The sequence below is a fragment of the Epinephelus lanceolatus genome, chromosome 10, assembly GCF_041903045.1.
Source record: "Epinephelus lanceolatus isolate andai-2023 chromosome 10, ASM4190304v1, whole genome shotgun sequence".
Classification (NCBI taxonomy): Eukaryota; Metazoa; Chordata; class Actinopteri; order Perciformes; family Serranidae; genus Epinephelus; species Epinephelus lanceolatus.
Genome location: NC_135743.1, coordinates 35,323,285 through 35,347,209, shown reverse-complemented (window position 1 = coordinate 35,347,209; position 23,925 = coordinate 35,323,285). Strand labels below are relative to the sequence as shown.

Below are 23,925 nucleotides of genomic sequence, written 5' to 3'. Positions count from 1 at the left end.
TGACTCATCTGAACAGTGGTAGTCATAATCAAAGAGAATTTAACATTCAAATCTGTGAGAAGAAGAAAGGGGGGCGATAAAAGAGAGACCTCCCACATGAATAGGAGGTCTGTATTAAACAATTAAAGTAATTCTCAACCGCTAGTAATATGTGATTTCCCACACAGACTGACATGAAACGTCACTAACCACACCTCCAAACACAATGTGCATAAATACATGGTTAACTGCGCACACACACACATACACACACAAACACGCAGAGGAAGAAACAGGGAGACCATTGAAATTCATCTCACAGCCTGAATTTACTTAACTGCGGGTCTGTGCGCGGTGATAAACGGAGTGATGATCCGGCAACACGTCTTTATCCATGCTTTGCTTTAATTAACGGCGGCTTGTTTGTTGAAAAGATGATTAATATGCCAATGAAAATTGCATAATTGAATACCACAACACCCGCACAATCAGGGAGGAACATGCCATTTTTTATTAACTTTTTATTATCATTATTATTACTATTATTTGGTATTTTAATTCACTTGACAAGCGGGCCCCACCCCCCACCACCCCTAAACAGAAAAAAAAAGGAGGAGGTGGAATTGGCGTGACCAGCGGGGCCAAGCTGGGCCCAGCTGTTCATCACCAATGAGAGGCCTTCACAGGCGGGGGCACTGTTCCGATATCAATACCTATCAGTGTGAAGGCTGTACACAAGTGTGTGTGTGAGAGTGAGAGAAGGGGGTTGGGGACTGGGGAGAGATATGGCTTGGATGGGAGTGAGTGCATTCCTATGGCCAAATAATAATGTGAGGTGACCAAACTCAATGGATTTGAGTCATGCATATAAACTCTTTGAAGCATGTGTATCCAGATTCGGCAAAAAAAAAAAAAGCCTTGTAAATTCATGCAAGAAAAAGAAGTACAAACCACTCAAATATACTCTATACTTTTATTTAAAAATGGAGCTAAAAGAAATGAAAATTTCCACATGCGAGTAAGTTTCAGTTGAGCAACCCAGAGTTTACCCAGCATTATATCCCCCTAGCACTGCTTGCACGAGTGTCTCCATGTTAATGCTAAATACACACATCAAATATTCAACCAATTACAATGATACCTCTTAGAAAAACGTGTGCAGCTACAGCGCCTGGGAGGGTAAGCACTGCAGAACAAACATATTCAGAGAGCTAAAGAAAGACGCGATGGATGTCAAGTCCCTGGGGGCAGAAACAGCACCACCAGCCGCGCTTAAAGTCAGCTTCATATTTAGCAACAGCTCTCATTTTCTTCTCAATTCTTTGGACTTCTTAGTGTGAAATAGTAAGTAATCAGAGTAAAAAGACGGCATTGTAAGTGGACACAGATTCAGTTGAAACGTGGACAAAATGGTTGGAAGTGAATGATTTTATTAAAGGCATTCTTAGTGTGCCACATCCCACGTATCCGCACAAAACTAGAACTGAATATAGTGACATCTTCCTCAGATGATAAGAACAGTGATTGCATTTTGCCCTATTTTAGATTATATAACTAACAACCATGAAGTTCCCTCATAAAGCCTCTTAGTATAGCGGATCAGTGACTAAATTTGCATCGAGACGATGCAGCATAGGAGTACAGTGATTTGTCTAATCTCTTGTTGCATATTTCATCATTATAATCACACATTGTGAATTTGTGAGAAAAAAAATATGTGTGTGGCAGTGGGGGAGGGTGTATTCTCTGCACACAGGTGATGCATATAGTATAAAGCCTTCATCAGCAATCTCCTAAGGAATAAATGTATTTGGAAAAGGCGGACAATGTTTACACATAGCACTTTGATTGCAATTTAATTTTACATCACTCAGGGCCCAGAACTCACAGAGAAGCTGATGATGGACTTTCATCATCAGTATCAGCAATCTCAGTGTCATTCATGTTTTGTGAGACTTGTCTGAAGACTTTGAATAAACCCCTGGAGGAGCGAGATAAAACCTTTCCTTTTCTGAGAGAGAATTGCCATGATGCACGTCCAAATTTCTTGATTACAAGACGAGGGGGGGAAAAAAAATAAAACCTTGAATGAAAGCCTGTGCTGAAAGTTTTCAGTTTGCTGATATAACAGTCAAGTGTGTCTATAAGTCTACTTAAAACGCTTAGGTATCAGTGGAGACAGCTGCGACACCCTCGTCTTATGATTCTGTCGAGACAGTACACTATCAAACCTTTCATACCGCTCCCAAGCTACATTTCCGGTGACAAAAGCTTTGCGAAAGCCTCCTGAAGGATTCATCTATATCCTAATATTTCCAATCCAATTTAACTGGAGCAGCCGGAGTGGTCTGAGCACTAGTTTACCAATCTTTGCTTTCCAAGACTCTGTGTGCTGAAGGCTTGAGGGGTTCAATCAATGGCGCTTTGATCTCGGCTGGAACCATAATTATTTAACATTGTTACAAGGATTTCTCTAATCCATCCTACCATTAAATCCCTTTTACACCCTCATCTTCTGCAGCCTAATCTGCATCTGGGTGCTCCGTTTGTCTCTCTCTCTCATTTCGGCTCGCCCCTCCTTCCTTGACGACACCCTGACTTTATAATGGACTTGGGTGCTGAGTTAGAAAATGCCTTGTTTACTGAGAGCAACCTGACTGAACTGTTCTCAAATGGACTGTCGCTGTGCAGGAATTTAAAAGTTTTTAGCTGTATTTATGCTGGAGTTTGGGTCAGTTTACTTTTAGTTCAGCTGGGGCCAAATGTTGAAAATCTTCCGTGACTAAAATGCAAAAATATGAACATTATGCACTGTTGATTACAATTAAACAGAATCATCTTCTACCTTTCAGCATTTTCCTCTAGAACAAGAAGTTTCTTTAGATGAACTGAGGGAATTTCAAAGTTCAGGTGACTGATGCCCAAAAGGTTTAATCCCATCTGTTTATTTTGCTGATCACTTTGACTCCCAACAAAAAGGGCCCACTGTCCTTTTGCAAATATTTGCGTGTCTGTGTTTCACCACGATATAAATAGCAGCACGGGCAACCGCAAACATTTGTTGAGGCACCTGCCACAGTATCGTGGCCATCTGGTCCTCCAATTCTCCTAGCATGACATATGTGCATTAAACCTGAAATGGTTATTGTTTTTTTTTTTTTTTTGGGAGGGAGAATGGAAGAAGAAGGATCGGCCACAGACCCTTCTGGGTTGGCTGGAGTCAAAAATGAGACTCAAGAGTTTTTACATCTGAGTGAAGCTGCGTTTTCAGCGTGTGCATGTTTGATGTCTTTAAAAGGGAAGGAAGGGGGTGGATGAAAATGGATATGGTTTTTAGGGTGGCGGGGGTGGTGGGGGGCTGTCTTTGCTTGTGCTCCGTCTGGGTCTGACCGTCAGGTAGATTCTCAGATGGCCACTCCTTCGGCTGACCCCTGCCTCGCCCTGGCCGATGCCCAGCTGGCACCAGGAGCTGAGCAAGCTGGGCCACGCCGGCCATTAGGGACAGCCAAGAGAAGAGATTTGTGGACAAGGTGATCACATGGCTTCTGTTACCTCTCTGTCACACTCACCCCCTCCTTCTGTATCTCCTTTTTTGCTGTGTATCTTATTTTATGTGTGTTTGCTGAAATATCTTGGATCCTGAGCTCACCGCTATGTGTGATGCAAAGGCAGAATTACTTTACTTTAGGAGTTAAAGAGTACAGTTTCACCACGCCGGGATTTAGAATGTTAACACCTCAGCTGCAAACTGACAGCTACATGACTACTGTAATGTACCTGTACGTTACTATTGATATTATTCTTTTTTTGAGATTAGAATTTTCAATTTAATTCAATTCAGAATATCAATAATGCTTGTTTTACATGTTGTCTCTAATGTTCTGTGTTGAGGGGGCATTCAAGCAACCTAATATTGCATTGCATACCAGAAAGGTTGGGGGACTTTAACCAAAGATATACTCGCACTTTAACCACATGTTTGCATTGACAACTGGCTGCGTCCTGCTCAGAACTGACCATATAAAATGGACTATGTGTGTTACTGGAGGATTCTTCTAGGGGGCACACCAGAGACTGTATTGAACTCCTAGATTTGCATCATGTAAACAATAAACATGGTAACACTTGAGGAGGTTACTTTATTACTAATTCTGAGATCACCCTGGATCATGATGGTAAAAAGGCGACAGCAGTGCCATAGTGGATAGTGTGTATCAAACTTGCTGTAACATTGGAAAGTATTTTTCTCTTATTCTTGCTACACTCCCCCTATCATTCATGTGCTTATTGCATCTTGCAGATGTGTACCAAGGATGCAGGTCAGCAAGGCAGCCACCATACATAGCAGAAAGCGAGTATATCTCTGGATTCACAACAAACAAATTTTTAAAAGAATGGTCAAACTCAAAGCAGCAGAGCCTGAGATGTTTTCACTTTTAGTATTAAGTATAGGTAAAGCCTCCCATAATAATTGATCGCTTAATTGCATCTCATTAGAACCTCCATGCGTGTTAAATGACCACAACTTCCAAAGTTCATGCCACGAGTTTGTATTACAGGCTGTTTTTTTTTAATTATAAATATCTTTAGACTTAGATAGAGTGTCCCTTTAATAATGTTTCATTATTTGAAATTTTAAAAATTCAGGCTGTTCTATACACTGTCTGTATGTTTTCCAATGAGAAGTAATGCACCAAAATTCATACATATCCCCATGTAATCATGAGCCAGTAATTTGTGTCTTTGGGAAAGCTGCAATCACTTGACCAACGGGCTAACGGGAGTAAAGACAGAGGCAGGTTGGGGTGGTGCTTGGGTCACAAAACACAGGACTTTATCCAGAAGACCTGTTTTGGAAACTGTGTGAACTTTGAGTCATTTTAAGGTATGATATCACCATGTTTCTTTTCCTAAACCTAACCTCAGTAACTATATTCACTTAAACTTAACCTCTGTTATGTCTGCATTCAGTACGTAACATCATTCGTGGGGCACTAATTTATAGGATATCATACATACTGTACGGTTTTGTAGGATATCAATCAAACCACTGTATGAGGATACGTTGGAAAATCTTCACATTGGTGGACAATAAAGTTGTATTGTATTTTCTTCTCTACTTTTTGTTGAAAATATTGATTAACACTTAATTAGCCCAAAATCCTGGCTAATGTTGCTACTAATTAACATGCAGAGTACATTCATGTATACATGCTGCATTATTATAAATCCCACTGTATTTCTTGGCAAGGCTCACCTAACCGGGCTGTGATTGGCTTGTTACAGCCGTAACCAAGACCTCACTGCCCTCACCCTAACAGCCTCTGACTTTGACGCAATGGCGGGACAAGTACTAGCCAATCACTGCGCAGTCCCACTGCTTTTTCAAGAAATGTAGTGGGATTCATATTTATGCATACATGCTTTCTTTCAATGAATTTATATAAATGACTTCAACCAGCTTCGTGTTCACCAGTTACATGTATAATCAGCCAAACTTCATTACGTCACTGGTGGAAAACACAGACTGGAATATTGTTTCTATAATTAAAGGCCATTAGACTTCCAATCCTGCTTCAGATGTTCATCAGTTTATATAGGTTTGTAAAAATAGATTAACATTTTGTATGTCTGACTGAATACCACACTGAAACAAGTAGGATCTTGCAGGCTGAACACTTTCAGTAGAAATGGCAGTGATCATAATTACAGCGCTCTTAACGAACCCTGGATTTTCATGACTTTCAGAAGGGGGTGTAGTTTACATGAGCACGCATTTAGATAAGGCTGAGAACAAGTTCATTAGCAGAGTTAGCTAGCTAACACACACCACTCCCAATTAGCCTAGAGGAGAGCGAGTGGGAGAGAATGAGAGAGACAGAGTCAGATCCCTATCACCGCCAGTCCATGAAAATGAATAGAATAGCATGACACGCTATCTCCCAAATCAGCAGCTGATTGCGAAACATCCGTGACGAGAAATGAACAGAAGATCAGTGTGCAGATTTGCTTAAGGACATACTTGTAGAGACGAGAGGAGAGAAAGGGAACTCGCTGGGTGTTCCACATCAGAGACCCAGCACTCTGCACAGCACAGAAGAGGCAGCTATCAGATTAATAGTGAGTCATTCTGTACGCTCCTCTGCTGTTACAGACAGAAAGACAATCAGAGAACAGGGGGCAATCGCGGACAGCACTTGACATGAGTTACTAAAGTGGAGATGAAATGCAGGGACAAAAAAAAAAGTTCAATTAAAGGATGTAGATTGTAAAGGCTTTTGTTGTTACTCAGCAAAAGGGAAACGGCATGGAGGTGCTTCAATAGAATCACCAAAGCAGGTGGGCATGTTCCGAGTTAGCCCACCTCATTAAAAGGCTTCACTCTCTTTTTATGTAACGGCCATTACACATCCTATTCAGATGCACACTCGCAGTGATTAAAAATTATCTGTTGGTGATCATAATCACACCTGCTTAAACTTAAGCCAAAGAATAACAAAGAACTTTTGAATGCTCAACTATCTGAACATTTACAAAGAGATTAAAGGGTAGACAGTCTCAAACTAAATAAATTTGCTTTTAATCGCTTTGAACAGGAAGTCATGTCATTTCAAATGTTCCTATCTGATTGTCTGATTCCCCTCTTTATTCAAATTATAACATGCCCATCTGACTTTTCCAGCACAATGGGAAAAATTAAAAAGGGAAATGACCTTTCATGGCAGCCATGATGGGAGAGTGAATGGCATTATTATGCACCGAGATTAATTTCTGCCCACTCTGTGCTGCCCATTGAGAAAATAGAGGAGGGGCACGAATGCCTCTGTGTAAGTCATCATATCATAGAGATGTCGAGTAAGTTACATGTTGATCACCAACACAATTTTCATGCTTTCCTTCGAATGTGTACATGTGTACTAGCATGTTTCTTTTAGTTGGATGCAGCCATGTGCTAAGTGACATTTTTCAGGTTGTAATACAGCAGAGATTAGGACACAGTGCTGAAGTCTTCAAACTGGATGTCGCTTGATAACTCGGAGCCACTCAGGCTGTGGTTTAGTAAAACATGAAATGGGCATCATGTCTCACATCACCTCCTCTGCAGTTCAGCCATCCTCACTGTATGCAAGAGACACTTTACTCCCATAAAACTCAAGTCTCCCTCCTCTCTCTCCGCCGCCTGTCCAGCAGTGTGTTTCTGAGCCTCTAATTCTCATTCTGATGGCTAAGTAGAAGGGGGGAAGGATAATTACAGTCAGTCATACATCTAGTCATGCTACATCCATCCCTCCTTTTCAAAGCAGTATTTTTAAGCTCAGCATTTTCTCGCCCAAAAGGGCCTTTTTCCGCATGTGATGCCTTCTTTTTGTCATGGCCCCCATAGTTCTGAGCTGACCCCCTCAGCCCTGTCTCCTGACTGATCACAGTGATGGTTTATTACTGTCGTCCCGGCGTTCTTATCTTTAGCCAGCAATGCTCATTTCCTTCCCCAGATTTAAATGCAAATGTGAAATTTAATGATAAATGCATTATCTGATAGGTGCGATAACACTGATTCACTGTCAGTATAAAATACACACCCCGGGGGGCTTTGAGCTAGCAAGCACAACTTGCCCAAATCCACTTTTTTCTCTCCCTCTCTCTCCCTCTCTCTCTCTTCTTTTCTCTCTCTCTCTCTTTTTTTCTACAAACGCATGTACCTGCAATAAATTCTTGAGGTCATTTTATGCATTAAAAGGAATCACATTTTGTGTGTTCAGCAGTGTGGGTGCAGGCTATTGCTGAGCAGTAATTGCTGTGCAACTATCTTGTTCAATGTATTATCCATCACTTTGATGAAGTTACTTTTAGTAAAAGGGCAAAACAAGATTAAAAAATGTGTTGTATACTCTTCAAAAAAGCTACATCTGCATTGCATTAGAGGTCTCTGTACAAAAAGAAGTGATAGACCTGCTTTTTCTTGAGCGAGCAATTGTTGGTAATTGAATGTACTGTTAAGTGAATGGTGGGTGAGCATTCAGTTAAAGTAGCTTGTTATATAGCATACAGACTTCCCACTCGTTTGACCATCTATGGTTGCTGTAAAAGACAAAATGCTTTCTTAATTTTGAACCAGAAGTGTCTGTAAATATCTTGATGCATCTTTCTGCTCAAACACCTTACCTCAAACTATGAAGCATGCATTGCAGTTTAGTTCTCACTCTGTCAGATGGCCCTAAGATGCTATCAAGGAAAGTGATATGAAGACTTTTCTTACTTGGACCATCCCATTCATCTGGCCCCACGGTGGTATGCCTGGTCTTCTCGCCCGGCCCGTCCATCTCTGACTCTCCTGCTTCTCGGTTGCCATCTTCCTCTCCTGCAAAGCAGGAAAAAAGGAAGTCCCATAAAGCACACAAGACAAAGTGAAAAGCACTCAATCCAAATTTAATGCTCGGACACCTAATTTAATTAAGCACTACATTATGGACTGTGCTGCCCTTTCAAAGGGTAGAGTCTTAGGAATTTGGATATTATCCCAGCAAAAATCTTTCAGTTTTATAATCCTTTCCTGTAATATTTGAGCATATCACAATCTGAAGTCATATGAGACATTGTCATTGTGTGCGAATGTGTGTTTTTATGGTTCTGTATATGTATATTTGCAGTGAGCTCACCAGGTCCAGCTGCAAACTTTTATGTAAAAGGAGTTCCCATGAGAGCTTGCAGGAACAGGAGGAAGCCCCATGGAACAGGAAGGAAAGCAATGTGTGGGAGAGAGGTGGCTATTTATTACCGTTTGATCTATTGTGGAGTGAGCTAGAATGTGTGTTATAGGATGTAGGGCTGATTTACAGTCTCGGGGCTCACACAGACCATGCTAAGGGATATTTGGGTATCTCTCTCCAGGATGTAAGTGCTTAAAGACCTTGTTAAACAGACTCCACCTCCGAGTGTGCAGCAGTAACACGGACCGGAGCGCTTGTTGAGCACTCCAAGATGCACTTACTGTAAAAAAGAAAAAAAAATCTATTTTTGCATGTCTACAGTAAGCACAGTTTGTACTCAAAGTTTATAGGCACATAAATCAGTGCTTAGTAGGTGCCCCTAGTGTGGTGCTCTGAATAAATCCAATGTGGCTGACACAGTGGTTGCACAGTGTCTCTCCAAACTCGGGCAAGTAAGAGCAAATCTGCTTGGGGCATGTAGTGGTAGTTGATAGTTTGTGGAGGAACATTTCTCTCACTTTTGTCACCATATCGTTTTCATCCCTTTGATGTTTTAAACCCAATAGTGAACGGTCAAGGACAGGCCTGGATTACTACAATGGATTACTACACTTCACACACTCAACAAGGAAAAAAAGGGATCGATGTGTAGATTTAAATGTGAATATATTAGGATGACAAAGACAATATATCGTAAAGATGTGGCTTGTACAGCATGTAATAAAAATCACACCTGTCACCAAATATGATAGGACATACATACACGTTGTTGGCATGTGGTTGTTTACTACATCTGTATCTGATTTTCCCCCCACAGCTTCCAAAAAAGCATTTCAGAGTGTTAGTTATCACACTTCCAGTGACAACTGCCACGGGACACACACTACTTCACTCCAGCGCCGTCCGTCCTCAGTTAGGTTAATCTCCAGATCAAGCACACACACCATGCTTGTTTAGCTTTTTTTTGACATGGCTCACTTCAAAGAAGGTAGCAAACATTGCCAAAAGGATGTCAGCTTTCTGCCTCACACTAAAAGAGATGTATACGAAGAAAAAAAGTGATACTGAAGGGAAGTCTGCAGAAATGTCCTACTTACAGTACATGAGGTCATTATGACCCAGTTTTGCTTATGCAAGTGTCTGCTTGGGCTGGCGATTTCTCCCTGCACTCCTTCCATTTCCCAGTATATTATCAGGGAGCCCACTCAACTAAATTCCCCCACTATTTATTGTTGGGCCTGGAGAACCTCTTTAGCATACTAGGCTCGTATTATGACGAGGATAACAAAGGCGTATATCAACAGTTCCTTCCAATGGAGCGGAGTTTAAAAAAAGCTGGCGAGATAACATTAAAGGCACTACCTTGATCTCAGGCGAACATGTTAAGCCCTGTAACGAAACGTATTGGAAGTGTTTAATTACAGCCCGGGAAATGAAGCTACAAGATGATTCCTTAATTAAGCAGTGATTAAGGATTTTCTGCCTTCTATCTAACACAGTTTGCAATGCATTTTAAACACAATCGCCCAGGCAACCTCACAGGGAACAATGTCACAGGGCTTTGATGAAGTTTCCTGCACAAATGTCACTAGGAAAAGCACAGCAGAGGAAGAAGTGCTGGAGCAGCACTCTTTTGCTTACAGTGTGGGTTTGATAAAAACCTGCAATACAGACGAATATGGAGACCCGTTTTTATGGTTTTAAACAACATAGGAATTTTGACCTTTCTGATATGGAAACAGATTGACTGAGGTGCTCCATTTCATTCGCTGTAAGTAATAGGGACTCTGCCATGTTTCATAATTTGAATTGAAACCCTCTGCTGTCTTATCAAGAGAGACAGATTGTCAATGATCATCCTCTACATTATCACCTAGATCATAATTTACATCTGGCTTAGGTTCCTTTTCCTGAGCAATCAAATGGAGATACTTAAGGTTGAGTGAGAGAAGGCTGAACAGAACAGAAGGGACGAGGGGGGGTGGTGGGGAGGCGAGGCGGCCTGCTGGGTGCAGGGTTGGCGGGCATGCAAGAGGAGCCAGTGAGCTGTTAAAATCAGCCCTATCGCTGCTCTATCAAAGGACAGCTCTCTAGCCAAATCGCAGTCACACGCAGCGTGCTACGCATTCAGGTCAATAAGCTTATAGGCGATTTACACAAACAATTCCTGGAGCAAGGTAGCAACAAAGTCATATTGGCTTTTTCTCTCCCTTTTAGCATTGTCTCTGCCAAGGAAGCCCTTGAAAATGTCAATCTCTTGCGTGCGACTTTAAGGAGCTCAGAGCACTTTAATCCTGACCACTGAGTCTAGAGACAGGTCGCAATTTCTGCAAAATGGAGTATAAGTATTTTTAAGTCTTCACATGAGATTGCACGGTTCTATATGTTACTGAATTCTAGGCTCGATGACTTTAACCCACTGCCACTTTTCTAAACCCATCACAGTTTTGCTAGTACTGGAGCCTGGCAATGATTTTCAGAATGTAATATTAGGGGCAGGGGGGTGCCCGCCATCCCCCCAGCAGTGGTAGTGCTAGTCAGTTGATACTGCATATTTGGTTGTTGATGCAGATTATGCTTCAACAGATAAAGTCAATTCCAGGAAGCAACCTTTTTCACCAAAGTCAAGCATAGCTGTAAGACTTCTCCGCTATCTGAAAAATAGGTTTGAATTGCATGCAATTTGTGGCAGGCAGAGCACTCCAATGGAGGGAGGCTATTAGTGAAATGCCTTGCCACTGTCTCTTTAAATGCCAATAAATTCCCATCATTACAGAATCTGGCAGTTTTCCTCCCTGTCTGCAGCCTGGGTCTTTATCTCGCTCTGCCTCAGTCTCTGAGCATGTAGATCTGGCCCAGTTAGATTGTCATACTTAACAAACATTAATGATTAATTTCCTCCACTGAGTCAAATGGGGCTAAAGGGATGACTCGATTCATCTTATCGCACCACAAATTAGCATTTCCCCATATTCTCCAGCATCAACTGTGCATTAAAATTCCACATTTACCATTCTGGGTACTGGCAGCTGTGGCGAAAGCGCCAAGGAGATCTTCCTCCTGTGTTGCTGGAGATTCTGATTACTTCTGTGTTACACAAAGAGTGGCATAATTAATTCTGCCACTTTCTGTTTGTTACTGTACGTCTCTGACCGCTGCAAGTCAAATTACTCACTGAGAGGTTATTTGAAGGGTCAAGGTGGGTTTGTTATTTGCGTTGTTAAGTACAGTGTGTGCAGTCCTGAGCTTTCACTCCTCACTTGCACTGTGATAAAACATTTCCGCCTGCATTATAATTTTTGTAATTTGAGGAGAACGGTGCAGAAGAGTGCAATATGTTCACATTAGTTGTGCTTGATGTCTCCTGACACATAAACACTCACAACAGCGTCAGAATCAAATAGTTTAAGCTGGGGGAAAAAAAATCATGTCGTATTACTTCACAAAAAGGTGTTTTACATCGAGGAAATGAGATACATGAAATGACATGTAAATTTACTGTCAGAGCTAACTAAGGAAGTCATTTGTCATCAGACAACACTTGGAACGCACAAAGGGAACAGCTTGTGGCAACACCCTGTGCTGAACTTCACAGATAGCCAACAATAAAAGAGGGGGTGAAACAGCAAGGTGAAATTTCACAATTTCTGTAAAAAAGATGCCACTCAGTGTATATAAAAAAAAGGTATCTTTCTCACAATTATGGAGCCAGGTGTGTCAATAGAGTATAAATCTTCGCTGTGGAGTCGACTGAGGGCTCTTCACAAGCAGAGCTCCATAAATGTGAAATTGACCGAGCAGGAGAAGTTGTTTGAGGTAAGATTCTGTTTTAATCGCAGGGAAAGCCAAGGTTATTTCTTTAGATATGTGACCGTTTTTTTCTCACAGAGCTCTCAATAGGTTGCAGACCCCCTCTAATTCCATGTTTATTAAAACACAGTTCCTTCTCTCTGGGGCTCTGCTATTCCAGCAATCTGCTTCATTTCACACCCATGTATGTTGTTTCACTAACATTATGTGGAGTGTCACTGACATTCATTTAATGGTAGATGAGTGCTACAACTGTAACTGCAATAGTTTAGGCGTACACATTCATCGTTATTATTGATAATATTGATTGATATCTTTATTTTTGGAATGTGTATCAGAGTTTTTTTGGTTGTGACTTTGATTGCTGTGTATGGACATTTTTGTGTCATGCACAAACATTTGTCCAACTCTCATGTTGTTCGAAGACACCATTACAATATCGTTGCAGTAATCAATCCAGAAGAAATCATACATCTTACTGCTCAGTCGCAAACAAAATACTCTGCCTTCTTTCCCAGGCATGGCAAACAAAGTCAGCCACAAAAAAGGTTTTGCTTCTGAAACTCAAATTTTTGACTGTAATCAAACCCAAAGAATTCAATATATTTTCCTCAGAAGTACATCCCTTATATCTTTTAGTTATGGCAGTAACACAAAAGTAAAAAAATGAACCTACTATTGATAGTTCCCAATGCTGACCTCTTGATCTTTTATATAAGTAAAAGTAGTAAAAACACTGCAAAAATATGTAAACACCACGAGTAAAAGTCCTTCATTCTGAAGTTTAATTCTGTAAAAATACAGTGTTGTCATCATCAAAGTATCATTATCAAAATTTACTTAATGTAACAAAAGAAAAAGCACCCATTTTGAGGAATGAACCCTTTAAATATTAATCCATAATATTGTATTGTGATTTTTGACACATTGACATGACTGATCTAGATGAGACTATTTTAACCACTTTGGGTAGGTGAGTCAATAAAAATGCATCATGAATAATTTGTTGATCACATTTTTTGCATTTAAAGTCTGAACCTGCAAAGTAACTAATAACTAAAGTAGTTGAGTAAATCGTGCAATAATTCCTTCTGAAACATCATGAGGTTGAAGTTGAAGGGGCATAAAATGGAAATACTAAAGTTAAGTGCTGAAAAAGTACCTCAAAATAGTTCTTAAGTACCCCCTTTTCAATTACTTTGCACTGCTGATGGGTCATGAGACAACAAATAGAGAGAAAAGCCCAAAAATCATTGTTCTGCTAGAAAAGTTTTATTCTCATACATACATCTCATTGTTTTTTTGTGAATTAAAAATTTACCTTTTAGGCCTCTAAAATATTTCAGAAACCCTCTTATCCCTTACCTGGGTTTTTTAAACATGGTTAAACCTGCTAAAAATAGATATACTCCTTTCACATTGCCAGTATACAAGTAGCCCTTTCTGTTTGTTACTGTAGTGTCGCGTTCGTCGTCATGAATGCGCTGGAAAACTGGGTTAGTAAACTGTGTAAATTAGCATAGAGGCCAGTGAAAATGTTACAGCGGTGTCTTGCTCAAACTTGGTGCTGACTAATTTCAAAAGATGTTCAATCACTGCTAGAATGGGGACGGATGGAATTTGTTGTGGCAGGTCGTGCTGAAACAGGGGGGACATTTTTTTCCATCACTGCTGATCAGAGCTGCAGCCGATAAATACCTGTGACTACTGCAGTCATTTGTCCTAGGAATTAATGCAGATTGTAACCTTTTCCAATTAAGACAAAAGCAACATATTTGTGGGTTTAAGTGTTTTTTTTCTCCAGTGAGAAAGGGACCATATACAACAACATTAACTCTTGTTGAGCTGGTCACAACCCATGGACATACGCAACTAGTGATAAAGGTTGCAATCAGATCACAAGCCTAAAAGGTAAGGAACCGTTAATATAGGTAATACGGTAGAGCTTTGGAGAAAATATGCTGGGCGATGTTTTACTGCTCCTTTAAAACTGCATTATACTGTTGAGCATAATTGATGTTGCAATTCAGGACTAACAGGACTCTGTATGTGATACCAGCATCTTACAAACCACCTCCTCAAACGCACCAAAAACCATGGAGAGCCATGACACCATTAACTAAACAGGTTATAGAGTCAACCATCACCCAATTTAGAGGTTCCCAAGCTTCAGACCAAGATGGGACGTCAAGGTGCTCCATGCACTTATCTGGGGAGTCCCTTTTCTGCAAGGGTAAGGCAAATGACTGAGTCTTTGGTGGCATTCAACTTCTTGACCTTTGCGCCTTTAAGCGGCTTTGCTACTTCACCGCACTCTGATCAAAGTTAATAAGTGCTTCATATGTTAATGAAAATTGGTACTCCTCTTTGTGTTCCTACAGCTTTTTAATACCTATTATAGACTGAAACTTTTAATGGAGGTTTTAGGTCCCCCTGACAAGCCCATTTCAGAGAGTGACTACACAGATACAAGGCTAAGCTAAGACCAGAGAGTCACTGCTCAGTGGAGGAACCTTACACGGGAGACCTTATTCTCCGGGAAGCAGCAGAAGATAAAGGCCATGGGATGAGTGGCTGCTTTAAAACCCACGTTCAAGTCCGCACAGGGCTAATTACAGCACGCCATCACATTTGAGAGGGTTTAGTTAATCAAGGGGGCTCTCTTTTTCCTCCTATAGTCGAGGAATAACACACTTAAACCATTTAATGCCGCCAGGATTGCGTCCTGTTTAATTCACGGCAGTTTCACATAAGTGGGGTAAATTTAAGCCACTCCGACATTAGTTTTAAATAGATCTAATTGAGGAAGGGATCATGGGGAGAATGGCTACACCTGATGATTGCGCACAACTTGCCATGAGGAAAAAAAAAAATTTGGATAGTACATCATTTAGGTCTTAGGAGGCAATGGGAGACTTAGCTTCTGTAAGCTTAGATAGCAAAGTAATAAAAAAAAATCTGACTAGCAAGGCTTGTGTATGACAAGGAACAGATTACCGCTTTCCCCAAAAAGTAGTATTTGACATTTGGGATTGCTATTTAGTGTTGACTTTATTCATAAACATTGAAAGGAGATTTGAGGCCCAGTTCCTCACATGGTTTTATCCAAAACAATGAAAATATCAAACGGCTCTGACAAGGTTCTTTGAAGATTTTCAGAAGTTGTACTTTTTTTTTTTCAAGCTGTAACCACCAGTGTGTACTGCACCATCTATTTCATAGCTACTGGGTTATTACAAGACCATACATTTCACTTTGAAGTTTGTGTAAGGACACATTACGATGGAGACAAAGGGTAAGGCAAACGAAGCGTCGCTGGTAATTGCAATTTCCGAACAATTGCGCCGTTCAACTTTTCCCTGAGAACAAAAGGAAAACATTATTGATACGATTACCGGGGCATAGCCTACCTGAAACATGAAAGATTTATTTTTCTTCAATAATGTAATCCCACGAGGCACATCAGTTTAGAAGTGTGAAGAAATAATTCTAAACAATTTTCCCTTTGAAAGGAGAAAGAGGAGGCAGACATTCAAAGCATTGGTTCTTCATTAAAAAGTCAAATTTATGGCATCCGTGCGCCAGTAAGAGTGGGGACACCTGGGGTAGTGAAAGCCACGCAACCGGGGGGTAGGAAGAGGTGGGGGTGGTAGGGGGAGTTTGGGGGGGAGGGAGGCGGGACAAGTCTGTCATCTTCACACTGTAACCTGGAGCAGACCACAAATTAGCTCCTGTGATGGCAAGGTGTGACCGAAATGAAACAAACATACAAAGAAGCAATCTAATTGAATTGGAGTTCAAAGAGGGCTCGGGCGCATTTGGCGATGCTAAGGCGCTTTATAGTGCTGGACCTCCGAGCAGTAGCAGGTGCTGCTGAGCGTTCACAGAGCTTTAGCGCTGGCTCAAAGGGAAGTGCTACGCTCTCCAGTGCATTGGTGTACCGTAGCACACCTTCACAGCACTATCACAGAGGGAGAGCCAGTGTTGCCGATGCCATCTCTCTCTCAGATCAAACCACTGCTCTTGGGTGGATTGCCGGGATCAAATATCAGAATGGATAGTTTCAACTCTAGGCAGTGATGCGGGAGAAATTCTCACACGGATACAAGTTCTGCCAGGTTTGATTTGAACATGTTGAGGAATTTTATTAGAAGCCATTAGCAGGAGTTTAACTTATTTTTGATGCTTGGCACAAGGGCGGCTTAACATATTGTCACACATTAGGTATTAAAAAGAGCTCTGTAAGGTGCTTGTGGAGAACGGCCTTTTTACCAATAAGTAAACGGTCCTCACCTTTGTTGCAGAAGTACTCCATGTCTTCACAGCTCATGTTCTCAGCCTCGAACTCAGTGGAGAAGTTCTCCTCCACTGAGAACTCGTCTTTGGCCAGGAGCTCGTTCTCCTCGGAGACGCACTCCTCCTCCTCTTCCTCCAGGCCATCCTCCAGAGGACCTGAGGGAACGCACACACAGACACATACATACACACACAAGGGAGATGTTGAGCAGTTTCATCACATCCTTCAGGCTCTCAAAAAAAAAGCTCCCTCCTCTTGGTTCTTTTGTTGAGATACCACAAATGCAGATGCAACTCAAAGCGCAGCACAGCACGGTATGTCTATACCCTCCATGTTCAGACATCCAGTATAGACAAAGATAAGGCTATGTCAATAAAGAATATTATTTTACTGCTATATTCTACAAAGGTGCTTCCATTAAAGCTATTGAAAAAGCCCTTTGAGACAGTGGTGCTTTCTGAAAAACAAGCTGACTTGCAGCCAAGGTGAGCGTTGATGTTAATCCGCTACCTGCAAAACAAAACCTCACACAGAAAAGGAAAGGGGGGGAAAAAGTTCCTTTCCAGACTTTTCACACAGGCATCAGCATGGGAGGAGGAAAGAAAATACTTTTATTAATTTGTTAGCCTTATCACAGAGTACAATGTTGATTTTCCATTTACATTCCATGCCTCCGGGTAATACACCAGTGCAATCTTAAAGGAGACACTTTTCCGTGTGATTAATGTTTTCCCCCCTCTGTGCAATATTATTTCTTTAAATCTAAATGATTTCAGAGTTTTGCTTGTAGCTGTACATCTCTTTTTGTATTTGCATATTACCATTTTGCTTCAATCAAGGGCGTTGATGGAATTACTGTACTGCTACCTGAATTGTATTAGTTCTGAAAAAACATCTCATCCGGCGTTCGAATGTTATTAAGATAATGTGCATCTTGCACACCTCTCCTTCCCACCAACACACGACGCCAGCGTCTGCACATGAATTAACATAGCAAAAGAAGTGATGGAACACTTCAAGTTTAAGGTTAGTTTGTATTCGAAATAATACAAGAAACTTGCGTCATTTTCCTAAAAAAAAATCTCCATCTTGAGCAGTGTTTAAAGGAATAATCATATCAGAAGTGCTGCCATCACTGCCTGCGAGATGCTGTCTCTGCTTCCGTCTGTCACACATGAGCTATGTTGCAGCCTCTTGTGCATCATTCTGGAGCTCAAACAGAGTGCACTGATATCCTCTCGACACCTTTCAATGTGTTTGTTCTATTGTAGCGGGAGTGAGCCCCTCAGCTTTAATAAAGCAATAATTTCAGTTCAGAAAGTGGGGCTGGTGTGCCTCTCCTGTTTCTCTTTCTTCCCCGCACCGAGCCTCATAAAAGACCCCCCTGATGTCCACAAACTGCTTGCTCTTTTCATTAGTCTTATAAATTACTCCTTTGTAGAAGCCTACATCTGCAGGAGCCCCGGACATGAAAAGAATTAGCACACAGATCTCTAATAGACACTGCGGAGGCAGAGTGCTGCTTTTAAATTAGGATACAGTTTTATGATCTTATCTGATGCCTTCTGCTGATTCGCCGAGGAGTGAAGTGAGGCGTGAAGTGACTCGATGAGTCTACCATCGCTTAAGATGATACCGAGAGATAAATATCGCAGTATCAAGGGGAGATTGTATGACTGGCGTTAAAAGCTCCTGCCAAGGCAATTGAGGACAGTGTGAAAGAAAGCGGGGAAATACATTTCTATACACACACTCTGTACACATTCCATTACACAGCTGAATAAGAACTGTGTGTACAACTAAACGATTCTTCCTCTGTTGCCGGCAAATACAGCAGCACCATTGCACCATAGAAAATAGACCTACAGTGTTGCGCGATAATAAGGGTAAAGGGAGATTAAAGATAAACTTCATGGTCAATAAGACACAAAGATTAGGGAGATAAGATGAGATAGAATTGAGGTTTAATAGACTCAGAATAAGGGCATCTCACTTCCCCACTCTAACAGATAGTAACTAAATGGAGCATTTTCAAACTGATAAAGACACTGGAGGCCTTACTGAATATGGAAAAATGAAATACTCCACCCAGTCGGAGACATTAAAGGGGGTCTGATGGCTACTTCTTGGGTACTGCGTAGATTACCAAAGTTTGTGCGCATTCTCACATGTTTAGTTTATTATACAGTATTCATTGCATGGAGAGACCTGAAATTATTTCAGAGACAGCAATGATAAGAATAATGACTTTCTAAACGACTAGCACCACACTCCTAACTCATTTTCTGATAGTGGCGTTCCTGCTATATTTAGTTGTGTACTGTTTAAAATCCTGTCACATTCACTGTGTGACCCGCGCTTGTTGGTGCATTTCTATAGGGGTCTGCTGACGAATTGGGCCAGAGGAATGTCTGCTGCCTCACCCTCTTATCGAGCCTCCTCTGGAGTTCAGATGGCCAATGACACCGCGGAGAGAGCGTCCGCATTTCACGTCGCCACAGAAAACAACACAGTCTGCTTTAGAATGGTGTGCTCATTAAAACAGACACAAACATCTGTAAATCGTGGAATTAGAGACAGAGGAAACACTGTTTTGGAAACTTGCTCAGAAATCTTTTGGTAATCTTTTTCCTTATTGCATCTGCCTTGTCCTTGTAATATAAACACAAACACAAACCCTTCTTTGGTCCATGTGGGTGTCTTAAACTATTATACTGTTTACATAGAAAAAAACAATGTTAAATGGCTCTTTTCAAATGTGAAATATGCTTCTAAGCTTTCAAAACATGCAGATACATTTCTGCAACCCTTAAAAAATAGTGTTGATTTCATCAGCCAATCAACAAAAAGTTAATTAACCACAATTCTGATAATTGATTGACCAAGGTTTTTTAATTTACACAGCAGAAATGCCATTTGATACATGTTTAATATCATTTTAAGGTGAATATTTTTGGGGTTTTGACATACGGAGACATTACCCGGTGCTCACAGAACTGGTAAAGGGCATTTTTTTTGCCCCTTACGTAACTGACGGGTCCCAAATTGGAACCTCAAAGGATTCTAAATAAATGTGAGGTGGTCATGTGATGATAAGGGTATAACAATAATGAATTAATAATTAATACATGACTAATAAAGTGTTTTTGTTACACAAAATTATGTTTCATACTTAAAAATCTGACTTTGCTATAGAATTGTGGATACTTAACCATTTCTAATGAGCCATAACCTGTTGTTAGTCTGATGAGACATAGACAGTGCAGGCAGCGCAGCACTGGGGCCCTTGGAGAGGAGGGACCCATGGAGAACGAGAGTGCCCTCCAACAATGTGTTGGGCAGATGATGGGCCCTTACGAGTGATTCAGAATGCCACCTCAGAAATGCACCTGTGTTCAAAGAAGAACTCCGCATAAATTGAAAATGTTGCAATTTTCTTTATATGCCCTCACAAAGGCAATCCCATCTCCGTCATGGTTCCCTTTTCCTTCTTTTTTTTTTTTGTAAAATAGTCAGCAGCAATCTACTATAAGAAAATGATATACTTATTCTAAATAACTATGAAAACTATTCAACTGAATGAATAATTTCATATACACATATGCAATGATGATTTCTGGGTAATACGTATGTTGATGTTGTCCAGTGTAAAGTGTCTTTTTGTTTACGCATTGATACAATACAATAAATAGCTATGGCTGCAAAACCTGTCAAGACTGACAGGCTGAGCACATCTGCAAGCCAAGCGAGCAGCCATGTCTTTCACACAAAAAAGCAGCAATAAGATACATTATTGTAAAATACACGTAGGCCATATGATGTGTGTGCATGTGCTGTATAACTAGTGACTGGTGTGCATTGGGGCCAGTCGTAACCACCTCACGCCACTGCAAGACTTTCCTTCATTTTAAGGGGTCACAAGACAAAAAGGTTGGGAACCACTACAATGAATAAATTAATCATGAATAATAATCATTAGATTAATAAAGGGAATAATTATTAGTCGCAGTCCTACAATTTTCTCTTTACCCATGAGTCTGACAGCTGTTCAGGTCAGACTTTCAAGTGCTAATTCATGGGCTTTACTTTCTAGAGAAAGGCTTGGTTTGCTGAAATCATCCCAGCACAAAGACTCATATCTGCTCAATTTTAAGAGGATGTTTTAGGAAACTGCACTCCGTCTGAACTTCCTCTCAATCAGGGTCAGTGTCCACGTATCCCTGCAGCCCACCTCCCCCACAGCCCTGTCATCCACACCCTCCGCCCTGAACTGTATCATCCGCATTCATCAGACTCTTCCTCTGCTGACTAGAGAGAGAAATCTCAGCCCTGTTCAAACAGTCATGCAGCAGGAGCAGCAGGCAGGAGCAGCCAATGCTAATAGAGACATTGGTAGCTGAATGCAGGCTTGATCACAGTGGCTCTTTTGTTCATGGCATGGCCTCTGTCTGATAGGGATCGGCCATGCGGAGTGGAGCTCCGGAGAGGGATATGGTAATGCCCCCACTGAGTCTATAAAATGGGGTGATACTCTGAGACCATATGATGGACAGAGGATTAATGAGTCACCGAGGAAGGGGAGCAGGGAAGAGAGGAGTACGGACAGAGGTGGAGGAATGAGCATATCTTTCAGGAAAACACTCTGTACATGAGTCTGTGCCTCAGTGGACTAAAACAGAAAATGGAAAAAACACACAGATATGCCAACCTTGCCTCCGAAACTCACACTTTAAAAAAAAAAAAACAGAAGAGCTCTAAACAAGTATGTGTGTATGTGCAAAAGTGTATGAGTGACTGCTAATTTCATGGCGTGCTTTTTCAGCCGTCCGCAATGTGGGGAGCTTGTGGCCGGGCTGTGATAGCGATACCTCACATTATCAGCAGGCTCCACAGTGTGATGTGTGGATCACAAACCCAGCCTCCTCTATAGCTCCCTAATTAGAGGTGAGGTAATTGAATCTGACAGAACAAAGCGGCAGATCTCTATAAGCATGGAAATCATTTTTGCTCCCACCTATACAGTTTTTCATCCAAAAGGTCCATTGAAAATGTGTCCAAGCTGGCCTGGGGATAAAACGTAGCACCTGAGACTAAACATGAATGCATAATGCAGCCCTAAAATCCAACAGGGCCACACGGCTCAACCTCTGCCAACTCCGCTCCCAGTGACTGGTCTTTTGTGCCAACACTGATACTGGGCCTTCCTCACTTCCAGGTGAACACACACATACTCTGCAGGACTCTTCAAACTTCTGCGGGGGAGGAAGTATAGGCTTTGTCTCAGGTTGCAAGTAGCTGTAAGCCAGGTAGGCTTAGATGCACATTCATATGTTTACCTCCACGGCTGCAGAAAAACACTCGCTCTCTGACAGCAAAGTGTGAATAATATAAAAAACTATTTCGTCTCATCTTGCACGAAGCATTGGGAAGGCTGAGAGATAGAACAGAGAAAGAGAAGGGGGAGAAAGTGGAGAGAGGCAAGGAGAGACTGGGGGCCATACTCTCTCCTCAGCTCTAATGACCTTTGGGAAGCAGAGGGCTCCCTCAGCCTTGGAGGAGACTTAGTGTATATGTTACAGGGCTCAAGCCTCTAATTTAATCCTTGATCACTGTAATGAAATAGATACCATTTGCGCAACTCTTAATAGCTTAATATGCTACAGGAACCCTCAAAGGAATTTTTCATTTCTAACATCTTTTTCATACTGCGTAAACGCTACTAAAAAAAAGCCTTTTTCCGAGTTGTACGCTGTGATCAAACTAAATGTGGAGCTAATGCTGTAACACAAGTCAAAAGTAAATTACCATTTGTATATTGTCTGTGAATGGCTGCTTGTGTGTAAGCGTGTGTGTGTGTGTGTGTGTGTGTGTGTGTGTGTGTGTGTGTGCGCTGGGAGGAGCGCAGAACAGCTTCAGTGGAGACTGATGTGTTCTCAGAGCTGCAGTCTGTGACCAAGAATAAGCAATGGTATTGTTTAACTTGATTTTCCGGTTGCTAAGCAATGTAATTCTCGTGATTAGAAATGGCTGCCTTCCTAAATTCGGGCACTTACAATCAACAGTCAATAAACTGCTTGAAAACTCAGCACCAACGCTTGTCTGGAAATTGCGGTGAAAAGGAGGGAGGTGCGGGTTCATCGGGGGGGTGGGATGAATAAATGTATTCACATCTCTGTAAAACACACACACATGTGCACATGCACCCTCTTTAGTGGGGCTGCGGAGCTAGAGATGACAAGGCATCTAAATGCAATCTGATGACATCATGCATTCAGATGGCCCGCTAAGTTTACATTACTGTACGTTTACGCTTTGTGCAGTAGACTGAGACACACCCATCGGCTGGGAAAAAGTATCGCTGTCAATATCACTCACTCTGTGTGAAATTGCTACCCAGATGCAGAATAATGTTATCCCTCTATGACAGAGATTATTTTTGTTCACAAACACTGTTAACATAATTCTGGTCGAGTATCTTATTCCAATCAGACACAACGTTGGATCCCAGCATGTTTGCGGAGTTGCTAAGTTCTGTGTTGTTGCGCCCAGTGTTTCTGTCTGGACTGTTGAAGGGGAATAACACGCTCTTACTTCTTTATCCAATGAATTTGAATTGGAATGGCATGAAAACATGCTGGCATTTGACTATGCCATTAAAATGCTGGAGGCACCTCTGAGCGTGCCCGAGGGCTTCAGCAGATGCCAGCCAGCTTCTCTGTGGAGTTAGCTGGGTCCTGCTTCACTCTGCTGCCTCTACTTGCCTCTCTAGAGTTTACAGAGACACACTCACACACACACACATACACACACGCACGTCCAAGTGGACACTGGTACAACGTTTGGTCCATAAAAGTCACAAAGCTTGTCTTCCAAGTAATATGGGCTTAACTAATGCCTCTCTTGCAGGGTAACATTTGCTTTGCAGGGGCAACGGGCAGATTAAAATGCTGTTAAAACGGCCAGTCTGTTGTATTTAAGCATCCTCGACTCCTTCCTGTTACACACTTGGTTCTCCTGTGGCTGAATGATTTATTAGTGTCATTCTGTTACTTATAAGGAAATAAAAGTTAACCATGTGCCTGTACACCGGATGTGACAGCTGAAACAAAGCAGGTAAAATATGTGTGGTCT

At 41.5% G+C, this 23,925-nt stretch overlaps 1 protein-coding gene across 2 annotated transcripts in view; it reads right to left on the bottom strand.

Annotated features, from left to right (window-relative positions):
- Positions 1-23,925, bottom strand: part of zfpm2a (zinc finger protein, FOG family member 2a) — a 137,410-nt gene that overhangs the window by 83,930 nt on the left and 29,555 nt on the right. For both annotated transcript variants that reach the window (XM_033640726.2, XM_078171975.1), the window contains exons 2-3: positions 16,791-16,949; positions 8,237-8,338 (exon numbers count right to left, since the gene is read on the bottom strand). In XM_033640726.2, coding sequence (XP_033496617.1) covers positions 8,237-8,338; positions 16,791-16,949 — 261 coding nt within the window. The remainder of the gene's footprint in view (positions 1-8,236; positions 8,339-16,790; positions 16,950-23,925) is intronic.